Below are 15,645 nucleotides of genomic sequence, written 5' to 3' on the forward strand. Positions count from 1 at the left end.
AAGAGCTGATAACTCTTAAACGGCTGAACCAATTTTTTTGGAGTATAGCTAAGAACACTCTCGATCAAGCCACCTTTCAAACAAAAAAAAGTAAATTAAAATCGGTTCATTCGTTTAGGCGCTACGATGCCACAGACAGATACACAGATACACAGATACACCGATACACAGATACACAGATACACAGACACACAGATACACAGATACACAGATACACACGTCAAACTTATAACACCCCTCTTTTTGGGTCGGGGGTTAAAAATTAGAAATCCAAGAGTGAAGCTCGCCCGACTTCATACCTAGGTACATTACATGTGTAGCTAAATAAAAGTTATTTTTTACTTTTTAGTGTTTGTGGTTTTTGAAGTCGGTTTTATTTTTCTTTTGAAAATTTTTTATTTCACAATTTTTAGTGGCCCCACTGTACTATAATATGCTATGCCCAGTTAAAACCCTACTGTTTACTAAGCTATTGCACTGATCGCGAGCAATTTGCTCCTATCTATTGAGGAGTTCTGTTCTCCATCTCCGAAGATATTCATCAGATCTTCACCAAATTTATATGGGACCACCTGCACAGTATACCCTTTCAAACAAAAAAAAAAAATTCCAAATCGGTCCAGGGGCCTTTGAGTAATCGGGGAACATACATAAAAAATAAAAAAAAAAATAAAAAAAAAAAAAGATTCCGACGAATTGAGAACCTCCTCCTTTTTTGGAAGTCGGTTAAAAAGGTTTTAAACGGTCGGTCTTTTAACTTTAAGCACAAACAAAAAGACATTACCATCTGGCTCTGAAAAAGTCTGAATAGTTTGAATAGGCTAGCATGTGAACTCAGCACTGGTCGACTAGTCTTTTGTTGGCAACTAGGAGCACCAGGCGTGCCTTGATAGCACCATAACGGACAAACTGTCACACGACCGCTAGGATATGGAATGCCGTTCCAGCATCAGTTTTCCTTCAAGTCAAGAGCGAATAAGCATCTTCTAGTCAAGCGCGCTTCATCTTAGGCTGCATCATCACTAGGTCTGCTTCCAGCTAGTCTATAAATTAAAAAAAACACAAACCTGGCCATGGTTGACGAAGCCGTGCCGCCTCGCGATGTCATCCACGCGCTCGACGCCGCCCGGCACTCGCACAGCGAAGTGGTTGTGGTAGTACGTCTCCGGTACACTCGCGCACACCCCCAGCGCGGCCAGCAGCACTAGCGCACGCCATGTCAGCACCATGACGGATCAACTATCACAACATTAGCGAACACCGCACCAAACACTTCACCACTCAACTGTACCGACGCGTCGACACTAAAGTCCGGAACACTGCAACTTTTTGCATCCCTTGGAACACCTGTAACAACAGAAAATTCAGGTTAAAAGTTTATATTTATAATAAACTAGCTGTTGTACGCGACTTCGTTCGTGTCCCGCGGGAACAGTCTTTTCCCGTTTTTCCAAAAAAAATCTTTTATACAAACCTTGTCCTTACAAATACGAGCAACGGATCGAGGTGATTTTTTGCATTGATTTAATTAAACACCTAGAACTGGAAAGTGGCACAGACTTCTTATTATCGCCAAAAATCAAAGAGTTTCTACACAATTTTTAAAATGCTAAATCCACGGCATCATTTAGTATGTTTAGCAAGTGTAAATTAAAAATTCAGTAACTAGAAAAGAGCTGATAACTTTCAAACCGCTGAACTGATTTTCTTGGATTATAGCTATAAGAACACTTTCGAACAAGCCACCTTTCAAATAAAAAAAAAACTAAATTAAAATCGGTTCATTAGTTTAGGAACTACGATACCACAGACAGATACACAGACACAAATAAACAGATACACACGTCAAACTTATAACACCCCTCTTTTTGGGTCGGGGGCTAAAAACAATGCTAGAATCACAAGCTCTCCTATAGCTTTTTTGTCTGTGTATTATAGTAACCACTCACATGAAGCCATTTCCGCCCATATTTACTCGTAAATTAGAATCATTTTGAAAATACATAGTAGATACTTAATATTAAGAAATCCAGCTCCACGGATCTCTTTATTCCAGCGTGATGTAACAAAAATAATCTTACACTTTGCATTAATAAAACAGTTTATAATCGCTCTCAATCAAAGAGAGAGCGTTGGGGATATAAAAATTTAATAAAAGGGTCCCTTCCGTAGCGGACGCCCGCTTTTACAGACTCATTTTTAACGTTCGAGATCCCCATAAATTTAAAAAGAATTTAGGTCACGATAAACATACCTACTTGGGGAAGCTGCCGCGACCTGACAAATCAACCCACCTACCTACCTACCTACCTGCCTACCTACCTACCTACCTACCTACCTACCTACCTACCTACCTACCTACCTACCTACCTAATACCTATTTCCTACCTACCTACTACTATACTTACTAACCTACTACTATACTACAAACCCCACCCGTTGCATTGTCGTACCCACTCCTAGCACAAGCTTAACGCTTAGTTGGAGGAGAAAGGGGAATATTAATCATGATTAAAAATGGCTAATATTCTTTATTAACAAGTGTAAATTAAAAATTTTCAACACCCCCGACCAGTGAAGGTTACAGTAACTAGAAAAGAGGTGATAACTTTCAAAAACTTGGAGTTTTCCAAAACATCATTTTCAAATAAATAATAATGTATATCTAGGCAACGTCCATCTTGACAGCTTGACATTTGTCAATTGACTTAATATTAAGAACCTAACGGTTATCTAACCTTCTTTTCTACAAGAAAACTAGAAAAGAGCTGATAACTCTTAAACGGCTGAACCAATTTTTTTGGATTATAGCTAAGAACACTCTCGATTAAGCCACCTTTCAAACAAAAAAAACTAAATTAAAATCGGTTCATTCGTTTAGGCGCTACGATGCCACAGACAGATACACAGATACACAGATACACAGATACACAGACACACAGATACACAGATACACACGTCAAACTTATAACACCCCTCTTTTTGGGTCCGGGGTTAAAAAAAAATACTTACTAACCTACCTACCTACCTAGGTACTATTATACCCACGAAACGCAATAAGCGGACGTACAAATGCATACCAAAAATCGGTCAAATGCGAGTCGGACCTGCACACGAAGGATTCCATACCATCGTTCAAGAAATCTAAAACCAGTATAATATTTTGCAAGTTTATGACGGACAGCGCACTCTTAATGTGATTTAGTAAACTAATTATTTTGTCGGGAACACAAATGTTTAATTGTTTTCTGTGATGTAACCACAATTTTTTCGGGTTTTCTCATTTGCTTGTGCTATAAGACGTACCTACCTGCAAAACATTACGTTAGCTAGAGTCTAGGTCAACGGGAAGTACCCTATATAGGTTCCGATTCCCATGACAGACAGACGAACAACGAAATGATTCATAAGGGATTCTCTTTTCCCTTTTGAGGTACGGAACCCTAAAAATCCAGGGGAAATCCCGAGATAATCCAGATAAGCCACGCGGGCAAAGTATAAAAGGCCTGACCGTGAATATATCAAAAATATTTACGAAATTTTATTTGGGAAAGCCGACGACCGCTATCAACCAGTAACCTTACCTAGGGAGAAACCCCTTTGTGCCGGTTCCTTTAGAGATATCTTGGTTATTTCAACAAATATACTGTATACAATCAAAGGCTTCTTAAGGATCAATCAGGCAAAATTGGAACCAATAAACCTTTTGTGGTAAGTAACTATGACATATTGTGTAGGGAATTGAAGTATATCATTCTTTACGCTTTTCATATGCCAAAAGTAGACCCTACAAAGGAAACGCTCTTACAATACTTTATCTAATCAAAACTACAAATAACTTCAAAAGAAGAGATACTTGGAGCTACTCATCATAGTTGCTGTAAAGTTTCAGTCTATTAAACAAGAAGATGAAGACGGTAAATACCAAATACTTTCTATCTATAAATTGTTTTTGAAATTCATATACGTATGAGAACATGAACGTGCCACCAAATTAATTCAAAAATCGAAAGGATAATTCTATTAAGGGGGTCTGAGGATCCGAAATATATGACTCAACTAGCAAACCCGGCGAACTCCGTTTCGCCACCAGATGGCTTCGTTTTATGTAACATTTCGTTTGGTGATTAAAAGAAGAAGAAAAATTTTTTTTTGTTTTATATTTGAAAAGGAAAAATTTGTCACATGAAATTAACTGAGCAGAGTACAATGATTAGCTGTCAAACAATGTATCACGCACCGGCGCCATCTACTTAAAATATTGGTTTGTATTACATGCTTTAAAAAAATATTTTCACGCTTTTCTCTTGAAATTTTTCCTGAATTTTCTTTGCTATAAACCACACGGAGCCCGAGACCTTTCCAACGAATGCAAAACCGTGGAAATCGGTTCGTGCGTTATGGAGTTATAGCGTCAGGAAGGAAAACCCGACTTATTTTTATATAGTAGAAAATAACCCCACCGTAATATATTTATTTTGAACGCTCTAAAAATTCTCGCTCCTTCCCATAATTTCAATTTGAAATTCAAACCCTTTTTTTGAACCCACTCTACATAATATTCCTTTGATTGTTTTCCCCGTTATAAAAATAGAACAGGACCGGGGGTCGAGATATTTCAAATGAAATCATCATCATCAAGCCATCACCAGTTCAGTACTGTCTCCTCCCAGAAAGAGTAGGGTTTGGCCATAGTCGGCCACGCTGGCCGATGGGCAGACTTCATACACCATTGAGAACATTATGGAAAATTCGCAGGCAGTTTTCGCCACGATTTTTTATTTCAAGTGCAAGCAAGTGATATTTTTTTAATAAAAATAGCGAGCAAACGAGCAGGCGGGTCACCTGATGTTAAGTGATTACCGCCGCCTATGAAAATTTGCAGCACCAGAGGAACCGCTGATGTGTTCCCGGCCGAATTGTTGGCCCACCCCTTGAATAACACCATGTTGTAATCTAGTGGGAACACCGCCGATGGGAGTTGATTCCATAGTTAGCATATGTAAAATAATAATAAATTAGAGTTACGTGGCAGGTTGCAAGTACGTTAGTGCATGAAGCATTTTACATTCAGGCGACCTTCCTCTCCATAGCAGGATCGAATCTTAGCCTTTATTTATACTCCTAGAATAGTTGCATAGTTTGCAATTCACGTATATTCAGAACACAATACCAATTCCAACCAAACTCCACAGGGGCTATAATCAAAAACAAACTACAAATATGATAGTACCGAAATTGTTGGGAAACCCAATCTCCAGTTAAACCTAACCATAGCTTACGGGAACGTTCACGCTAAACCTGACCGAAAGATTATATGGCACACGAACCGAGGCAATTTGTTGTTTAATCTAAAAACCGGGTTTAGGGTTTAACAATAACCTGTGTTTTGTGCTGAATGGTCCTTTATACCGAATTTGAAAAGGGAGGTTGTAAAATAAACGTGTATATTTATTTCAATGCTATCAGATCAGTTTAATTCAAATAGTACTAAGCATTTTTATAAGCGGTGATAACCTGGTGGGTAAATCGTCGGCCACCTAATCGGGGGTCTGGGGTTCAATCTGAGGTCTCTAACTCGCATCTTTTTTTGTGTTATGTGCGTTTTGAAACAATTGCATAGCTGTGTGAAGTGTGCCAATCCGCAGCGTGGTGGCCTATGGCTGGTGATGAGCGCTGCGGTATTAGTGTGAAGTCCCGGATTCGATTCCCGGCATGGGAAATTGAGAATTTTATAATTTATAAATTGTATGTGACCTGGTCTGGTGGGAGGCTTCGGCTGTGCCTAGTTACCACCCTACTGGCAAAGCCGAGCCACCGAGTGATTTAGTGTTCGCGTACGATGTCGGTGTAAAAACCGAAGGGGTATGGGTTTAATAAAAATTATCATACCCCTTCCAGGTTATCCCATTTCCATCTTAGGCTATATCATCACTTACCACCGAGTGAGATTACAGTCAAGGAATCTAATTTTTATCGGAAAAAAAATTCGTTTGAAAAAATAATGAACAGAATGAGGACGTTACATAAAATTGTTTGATGTTAAAAGCTAAGATAAGGCTAATCGTTATTTAATTTTCATTTCGCGAGTAAAAATTAGATGTAACGTTTATGAAACTGCCGGTTAATTGAAGCATTGAGGTCTTAGCTGGGATGATTACCATAATTAATTATGGAGAGTGAAGACGGCTCGTTTAAGGAAACACAGGAGACAGAAGGTTTATAAATTATGTTCGACGATAAATTACTGTTCATTTTTAGGGTTTCGTACCTCAAAAGGAGAAAAGGAACCCTTATAGGATCACTTCGTTGTCTGTCTGTCTATCTGTCTGTCCGTCTGTCAAAACAATTTTTTTTGTGATGACAAAAACAAAATATGTCAAATTTTTTTTGTGATGTAACCATAAATTCACGGTTTTCGTATTTTTTCCTTTTCTTGTGCTATAAGACCTACGTATCTGGCAAATTTCATGATTCTAGATCAATCTGAAGTACCCTATAGGTTTTCTTGACAGACACGGTACATGACAGATAACGAAGTGATCCTGCTTATTTTGTTTAATGGCTTTTAGAAGTGCCACACCAGCACAATGTACTTAGCTAATGTCACGTAGAAGAAGTGATCCTATAAGGATTCCTTTTTCCATTTGAAGTACGGAACCCTTAGCTTTTATCATTCATTATGTTTTTTGTGATTAAAAGAGAGGTGTCACAATCCAGCAGTGAGGAAAAGAGAGGAGATACAAGACCAAAATCAGCACTAAACTCATTATAAAGCAGTAGATACCCACTCCACGTCAAACAGTCGATCAGATATAAATCACAGACTGGATTAGCTGCGAGACGGTTTCGCCTTATCTGTGTACAGTATACACTAGACAGTTGACGTAGACAGTTCGGCAGTCACTAAATTACAGACTTAGCAACTAAGTTTATACGAGGAGACAGTTATAAACCCAATCTTAATACTTAATCGATTGTTAATCTATTCGTTCTATCAAATATTGTATTAATCGATTAAGCTCTAGCTTCAAGATTAGATATATTACACAAGATTTGATCACATACCGCGATAACGATGTTTGTTACTAACTTTTTACAGCACTAAAATCTACAGAATTCCAAACATTTTATGGCAATGTTATAGAAAAGTATGTATTACGATTGCATTTTATGTTATTATCAGTATTGTAGTAACTGGTAAGAGTATGTAATTCTAAGCACTTCCAAGTAGTAACCCAATTGTTGAAAATCACAATACAATACAAATCATGCCGCAATGGAGCAATTTTGAACCCCCGACCCAAAAAGAGGGGTGTTATAAGTTTGATGTGTGTATCTGTGTATCTGTCTGTGGCATCGTAGCTCCTAAACTAATGAACCGATTTTAATTTGGTTTTTTTTTTGTTTGAAAGGTGGCTTGATCGAGAGTGTTCTTAGCTATAATCTAAGAAAATCGTTTCAGCCGTTTGAAAGTTGTCAGCTCTTTTCTAGTTACTGTAACCTTCACTTGTCGGGGGTGTTAGTAATTTTTAATTTACACTTGTTTGATTTGTCGCATATGTAGTTACGACCCAGGAAAGTGACATAGGTTACTTTTTATTCCGGAAAATCAAACAGTTCAAAAACCCTGTCAAAGATATCAAGCCATTTTGTTTCGGTAGATGTTTCAGTGACGACATTCCATGATAAATAGCAACCTTTACGGAACCAGATCACTATTCTAGGAAACTAGAGTTTAATATTTAGGTATTTCATAGCAAATCTAGCAAATATTTGCATCGGAATTCCACTAAATCAAATTGTATGACAATCTCCGTTGATGGAACATTTTCATTTGCATAAAACGAAAAAGATTTATGGACGCGTTGAAGAAAAAAAGTTCAATCAATCACTCAAACAATGCGAATAACAAACACTTTTCGAAAACAATAGAATTCAAACCAAATCCATGCAAAAACATCACGTATTTGAGTAGAAAATTTGACCTAACGTATATTTGGTGCACAAATGGGAAAACATTAACTGAGGTTGAATATTTGTTGAGAATGAGAATAAGTATCTATGGCTATACCTAGGTAGAGCTTTCTAAACCGATACAGCTCATTGGATCGTGAGGCTGAAGTGGCAATGGGCACGGCCACATAGCTCGAAGAATCGATAGATGTCCCAAAGTATCTACTCGAGCTATCTTAAGTTAGGTGGTTTTATTTTAAATGCCTAAAGTCTACATCTCTATCACTACCCTCAATATTATAAAGTTGAAAGTGCGTTTTTAATTATTGATTTGTTGGTTTATTTATTTGTCCTTCAATCATGTCGGAATAGAACAACGGATCGAACCGGATGATCGGATGTTAACATGCCCCATAGCCCAGCCACCAGGCGATGCGTGGAACACCGTGGGGTTTTAGTGGGTAAGAGTCTGACATAACCTTCATGCCTCCCCGGGCACGGTGGTATCCAAGAGGGTTTCGCCACAAAAAAGGCTACTTTTGATCCCGGATAATCAAAAAGTTTCCATGGGCTTTTTCAAATCGAAATCCACGCGAATACAAGTGTATATTAAAAAATACTAACACCCCTGACAAGTGAAGGTTACAGTAATAACTAGAAAAGAGCTGATAACTTTCAAACGGCTGAACCGATTTTCTTGGATTATAGCTAAGAACACTCTCGTTCAAGCCACCTTTCAAACAAAAAAAACTAAATTAAAATCGGTTCATTAGTTTAGGAGCTACGATGCCACAGACAGGTACACAGATACACACGTCAAACTTATAACATCCCTCTTTTTGGGTCGGGGGTTAAAAATAGCGGGCATCAGTTAGTAATTTATAATTTAATGAAAGTAACATTCTCACATATCTTCTTCGCATTATTTATGTTTGAAGATTGCATCCGTACTATTATAGTGCTCTAATGATATCGATAAAAAGAAGAAAAACAATGATCAACCCTATCCGCCGATGTCGATAGATTCCAGACACCCAAATCTCACCACCGAACACCTCAATAATTACGGAGTTATTCGCGGCAGCTGAGCGTTACGGTATGAATAAAACATACCTCTTGCTTCATGGTAGTGAATCCAGGACCATTGTAACCTGACCTACAGATTTTGTGAATAACAAACATATAAGTGGTTCAACATAACTGGACAGGTTTAAGGCCCACACGGTTAGCGTGGAAGACAAACAAGTCCTAGGCAAACAACTCAAGGGGCTTCATAGCAACATCGGCTATACTATTAATAGAATTAATATCAATATGCGAATTCGATATTATATTGATAAGGTTGGAAGGCATAAAGCTACATACTCGTATTTGATTAAAACCTTAAGCAAATAAAGCATAATTTCTAGACATACCCGTAGTTAACATGATAAACATTTATTTTATCAGCATTATCAATTCATAATAATCGATTTATTCTCCATAGATTAACTTTTGCACATTTGGATTTGAAAAAAACCCAATGTAAAACCAAATAAAACTATATACAATATTTGATTATATTAAATGCCTTGTGTGTATATGTATATATAAATGATAATACTGTTTCATAACAAAGAAAACTAAAGAATTTGATACTAAAGTTTCAATAAAAGAGTTATTCAATTCAGATCCTGCGTAAAATGTAGCTTCTTATAAAAGGAAGAAACGTGACGCATTGTAACAAGTTGAAAGGAAAGCCATTATATTGCAATGTGTTCATTTGAGCAGAACGCTAAGGGTACGACATTGCCACGATCGGGCATTAAGAGGAAAATAATTTACGAAAACTTTACAATACTTTAAGATTTAATAAAATTCTGACTGGGACCGGCATAACCGTAACAATTTTCATACGAAAACAACCTGCTTATGCTACAAGTGTAAATTAAAAATTGATAACACCCCCGACAAGTGACGGTTACAGTAAATAGAAAAGAGCTGGTAACTTTCAAGCGGCTGATACGATTTTCTTAGATTATAGCTAAGAACACTCTCGATCAAGCCACCTTTCAAACAAAAAAAAAAAAAACTAAATTAAAATCGGATCATTAGTTTAGGAGCTGCGATGCCACAGACAGATACACAGATACACAGAAACACAGATACACACGTCAAACTTATAACACCCCTCTTTTTGGGTCGGGGGTTAAAAAACAAACTCCTAACAATGGTTTCGCAATGTCTAATAACGGAAGGGTACCAACTACCCAGTGACGTATTGGACACATAAAAATTAAATTAAAAATTTAAAAAACCCCCGACACATAAACCTCTAAAAAGTAAAAAAATAATAGGTAAGTATGTATGGGCCCTTTAAGAATAGTATAAATAGTAAAGTTTTTATCCAAGCGCTCGTTGCGCCAGGGGACCGCTACCTATCATAAACTATGAAAGTCATCTGTTGTAGAAAGAATAGTCTTTAGCGGTCCCCCGACGCAACGAACGCTTGGATAAAAACTTTACTATTTATACTATTCTTAAAGGGCCCATACATACTTACCTATTATTTTTTTACTTTTTAGAGGTTTATGTGTCGGGGGTTTTTTAAATTTTTAATTTAATTTTTATTTCACGCTTTTTAAACTTTTATTCATAAATTACCGTTTATTTGTGCCATTCTAAAACCCAATTTCTATAATAATATATTTATATTATATATAGACTCACATAGTTTAACATGACCAAAACGAAATATCTGTTTCTAACATGTCGTTGCTTTAAAAATGTACCCATTTTTCGTAGTCGTATAAGAGTTCGCTTTTCAAGATATACCTACGATTAAATTGAAATCGACTTTCACCCGATGAAATAAGGAATAAAGTGGCTTGTATTTCATTTTGTTTGTTATTGCATGTCAAATTTTTATTTGACATAACTTTCAAAAACCGGTCAAGTTCGAGTCTGCCTCACACATGAAGAGTTCCGTACAAGTTTTTTTTATGTAATGACAATTCAGTTGTCGGATTTTTCTGTTTACTTGGGCCACAGGAGTATAGAGTGCTTGGGCTATAAGATATTGCTACCTGCCTTTCATGATTCTACGTAAACGGGAAGTACCCAATTTATAAGTTTTGATTCTCTTGAAAGATGACACACAGACAGACAACGAAGTGGTGAAGGAAAACATCGTCAGGAAACCTGCATGCTTAAGAGTTGGCCATAATGCTTCCTCAAAGGTGCGTGAGGTCTGCCAATACGTGCTTGGCCAGTGTGGTAGCTTCTCATTCTGAGAGGAGACTTGTGCTCAGTAGTGAGCCGGCGATGGATCATTCATCATCAGGATCAACCGATCCTGATGATGATGAATTTTAAACGTATTTTGTCAAAGTAAATAAGCGGAGTTCAAGCAGATAAAATATAAAGAAGGTGCGCCTAATGCATCATCCAAACCTGCGCGACAAAACGACTACGATGCGGGAACCTCAACCGCGCGGAGGGTCATCGCCTCCTACGATATTTAATGGTGCCATGCACACCTACGCGACTACAACAGTCGAGGCTACATCTTTTTTTTCTACAGATACCTACTGAACCCTAAAAATAGTTTGACTATGGTTTGGGTTGATTGTTCGTGGCATTTGGTTGACTGTTGGATATTATAATTGAATTGATGTTTTCTCGTTTAACCGTGATTATAATATTTTATAAATTAGAAACTCCGCGCCTACGATCCAAAGTATCGGAGTTTTCCAAAACATTATTTTCAAATAAATAATTATGTATCTAAGCAACGTCCATCTTGACAGCTTGACATTTGCCAATTGACATAATATTATGAACCTCTGTTACAATAGTGAAAGATCCCAGGGCCACCAGCCGTCACGTATTTTCTGACGAACGAAATGTGGACGATTGAGTAGTGTTAGTATGTACTAAGAACGCATGCCTACATACCTGCTAGCTTGCTTAGACGGCCAATTTTCAGGTATCAGGTAATCAAGGTACATAAAAACATTACTTACCTCACGTAAATTCTCCAACTTTTTTATTTTTTAGCTGATTTTTTTAAATATTAATAATTAATTGACATAAGTAAACTATAAGAGAGTGAGAGAGAAGTAAATATATCCTAATACATGTCTTACTCAGTCTCATGCGCGTAGATAATGATGCCCTCGCGCTCAAACCCACAGAGGCATTAAAATTGAATTTAGGGGATGATTGGCCCTCTGGCCTTTTACAAGAAGACAGACAGGTTTTAAAATAGTTGTCTGGTGGACATATGTAAAAATGGAGCATCAGAATTTACGTGCAGTTAAGTAATTACTTATTTTGGGAGCTTTAAAGCGTCTGCAAAGCAATACGGCCGACGCGGGAAGTGTCTGGGAGTATTGGCGACATATTTTTAAGGATATTGCCTAAAATATACTCGTACGTAAAAATCAGTTTGGAGAATTTACGTGAGGTAAGTAATGGTTTTATGTACCTTGATTATCAGATACCTGAAAATTGGCCGTCTAAGCAAGCTAGCACGTAGGGTAGGCATGCTTTCGTAGTACTTACTAACACTACTCAATCGTACATATTTCCTGTGTCAGAAAATACGTAACCTCTGGTGGTCCTGGGATAAAAGTAATAAGAAAACCAGAAAAGAGCTGATAACTTCCAAACGGCTGAACCAATTTTTTTGGATTATAGCTAAGAACACTCTCGATCAAGCCACCTTTCAAACAAAAAAAACTAAATTAAAATCGGTTCATTCGTTTAGGCGCTACGAGGCCACAGACAGATACACAGATACACAGATACACAGATACACAGATACACAGATACACACGTCAAACTTATAACACCCCTCTTTTTGGGTCGGGGGTTAAAAAGGAATTATTAAGACGCCCTGTTACGCTGCGTCAGGCGACAAGGCGACAGTCGACGTTGTATTGTTGCCGTGCACTTCCATTCTTTTCAGTTCAGTGGCCAGGATTTACAGCACACTTTGTGATTTTAAACAATGTGGTGTCACATTTTGTAGCAAAATTTTGCAGAGATAAGAAATTTCAAGATAATCTTAAAATAAATAAGTAATGATGGCGCAGATGATGATTATGATGAAGAAAATTAATCGGACAGTTGTTAAAATATTAGATAGACTTACGATAAATTTTGGACTTAGAACAGCTTAGACCATAATTATTGGACAAGAATGTAGACGTGGTCTAACTTAGGTCTGGGACTCTAAATATAGACAGACAATTAAAGATTCGCAGGAGGAGCAAGAGCCGCCAAAAGCGCATAAGGCGGTGCATGCAACAAATTTTTCAAAATAAGGAATGGATGTGAGGAGAAGGAGATTCGGCCGCATCGGGGGCATCGAAGAAATGTTAATAAACTCATTAATGCTTAGGTTGCACACGATACTGCCGACGTCGCTCGGCAAAATTCACCCATGCCGCTCGGCACCCGACAAAACGCCGAAATCTTCCGCGCGCGATTTTCGGCAGATTTGTCTCTAGCCCAATATGAATGAAAATAAATATTCGTACCACATTTTTGGCACAATAAAAGGAATGCTTTTATACGTGGTTATTGCTGAATTCCGGATTTACATTTGTTACTTGACAAGTTCTTTTATATCACCGCGCGTTGACAAGATTGTGGCTGACGTCTTACATTGTACTGCTCTTTCTAGGTTCTTTCTATGCTCCCTCAGAATCCGTTCACAGATGCCGGAGGGAAGATAAACATTGTATAATCGCTCGTAATACAAATGAAATAAGAGCTATATTTGCATATGTTCCTCAGACGGATGCTATTTAAGTTCGCTGTAACAAAAACTTTTACAAGCGTTGCATTTAGAAACAGTAAAAAAGAACAAAATGTAACAATGGTCGTTGTTATTAGAGATAAAAATGATTGTAGGAAAACCTGGTGCAACTTGTAATCTTACCCTTATAATTCCAATTGAACTCTCAATTTTCTAGATAACCACTCACCACAATGAAAATCCTTAAATTATAATATGCTTGTTCTTTTTAACCCCCGACCCAAAAAGAGGGGTGTTATAAGTTTGACGTGTGTATCTGTGTGTCTGTGTATCTGTGTATCTGTCTGTGGCATCGTAGCGCCTAAACGAATGAACCGATTTTAATTTACTTTTTTTGTTTGAAAGGTGGCTTGATCAAGAGTGTTCTTAGCTATAATCCAAAAAAATTGGTTCAGCCGTTTAAGAGTTATCAGCTCTTTTCTAGTTTTCTTGTAGAAAAGAAGGTTAGATAACTGTTAGGTTCATAATATTATGTCAATTGACAAATGTCAAGCTGTCAAGATGGACGTTGCCTAAATACATAATTATTTATTTGAAAATGATGTTTTGGAAAACTCAAATACTTTGGATCGTCGGGGGTGTTATAAATTTTTAATTTACACTTGTTACGGTATTGCGATTGTCATTTTGCTACAACATATTGAAAGCCTACTAGTTTTCAGATTTTGCCATTAACATCTACCTTCTGCTACCGTCTAAAGGTTAACAAGCGGCTCAAGTAATTGAGTACGTCCAAGGTATTTTAACTGAAAAGTTAATTAAGCCATCGATCGGTAATTACTGGAATATGCAATCGAAGCCCGTAAGCCAACCATGATCATAAAGCATAAGGATCACTTGGACCCTGATGCGTCTGACTGGATCGGGTAGTTAATCTCTTGCTATACAATAGCCACTTGATCAAACCCGCTTTGTGATCACTAGGGTAACCAGAAAGTAGATATCGGTAGACAATCATTGTCAAGGGCCTCTAAAGGAGAAATTGATGCACTAATTCCAATTCAATTCTCAATTTTCTAGATGACCACTTATCACAATGAAAATCCTTAAATTAAATTGTTTTACTTTGCGGTATTGTATTTTGGTTTGTTTATGGATCTTATTTTGGTTTGGTGATAGACTAATGGTTAGGACTTCGATCTTCTATTCGGGTTATCTGTGGTTCGATCCCAGACACGCACCTCAAATTTCCGGAGATGTGTACGTTTTAAGCAATTAGTGATATCTTGCTTTAACGGTGAAAGAAATTATCCAGAGGAAACCTGCAAGACAGAGATTTTTTTTAATAAAAATAGCGAGCAAACGAGCAGGTGGGTCACCTGATGTTTAGTGATTACCGCCGCCTATGAAAATTTGCAGCACCAGAGGAACCGCCTTATGCGTTGCCGGCCTTTCAGGAATTTGTTGGTCCGCCCATGTTGTAATCTAGTGGAAACACCACCGATGAGAATTGATTCCACAGTTTGAATGGGCGTGGAAAAAAGGATCTGGCGTAACGGACCACCCAGGATGTGAGGGTGAAATTGCTTACGGTAGCGTGGGCTACTGTTGTAGAAAAAGGAGTAAAAAAAATAATGTTCTCAAAGGTGTGTGAAATATTATGTCAAATTAAAAATATTCATGTATGATACTTGTTTCTGCCGCTCTCTCTTTCTCATTGTTCGAAGATACCGAAAAATATTTAATCAAAGAATTGCTTCAAAATGTGCTTGCTCAGCTCAACATAGTCAAACCGTTTGTCGGAAATAGTTCTGTCGTCGCCTGAGCAAATACAAAGCAATATCGCGTCTGTCATACATCTTGTTTGCATTCTAACGAGCATTCGGCAACCCTTATTTGCCTCCACCCATATCCCATCCATTCTTAAAAATAAAAAAGGAAAT

General features: G+C 37.6%; 1 protein-coding gene across 4 annotated transcripts in view; it reads right to left on the reverse strand.

Annotated features, from left to right (window-relative positions):
- Positions 1 to 15,645, reverse strand: part of LOC123874467 (furin-like protease 2) — a 317,196-nt gene that overhangs the window by 85,061 nt on the left and 216,490 nt on the right. For all 4 annotated transcript variants that reach the window (XM_045919852.1, XM_045919848.1, XM_045919851.1 and 1 more), the window contains one exon: positions 1,068 to 1,347. In XM_045919852.1, coding sequence (XP_045775808.1) covers positions 1,068 to 1,229 — 162 coding nt within the window. In that variant the 5' untranslated portion in view covers positions 1,230 to 1,347. The remainder of the gene's footprint in view (positions 1 to 1,067; positions 1,348 to 15,645) is intronic.

Source organism: Maniola jurtina, chromosome 18, assembly GCF_905333055.1.
Source record: "Maniola jurtina chromosome 18, ilManJurt1.1, whole genome shotgun sequence".
Taxonomy (NCBI): Eukaryota; Metazoa; Arthropoda; class Insecta; order Lepidoptera; family Nymphalidae; genus Maniola; species Maniola jurtina.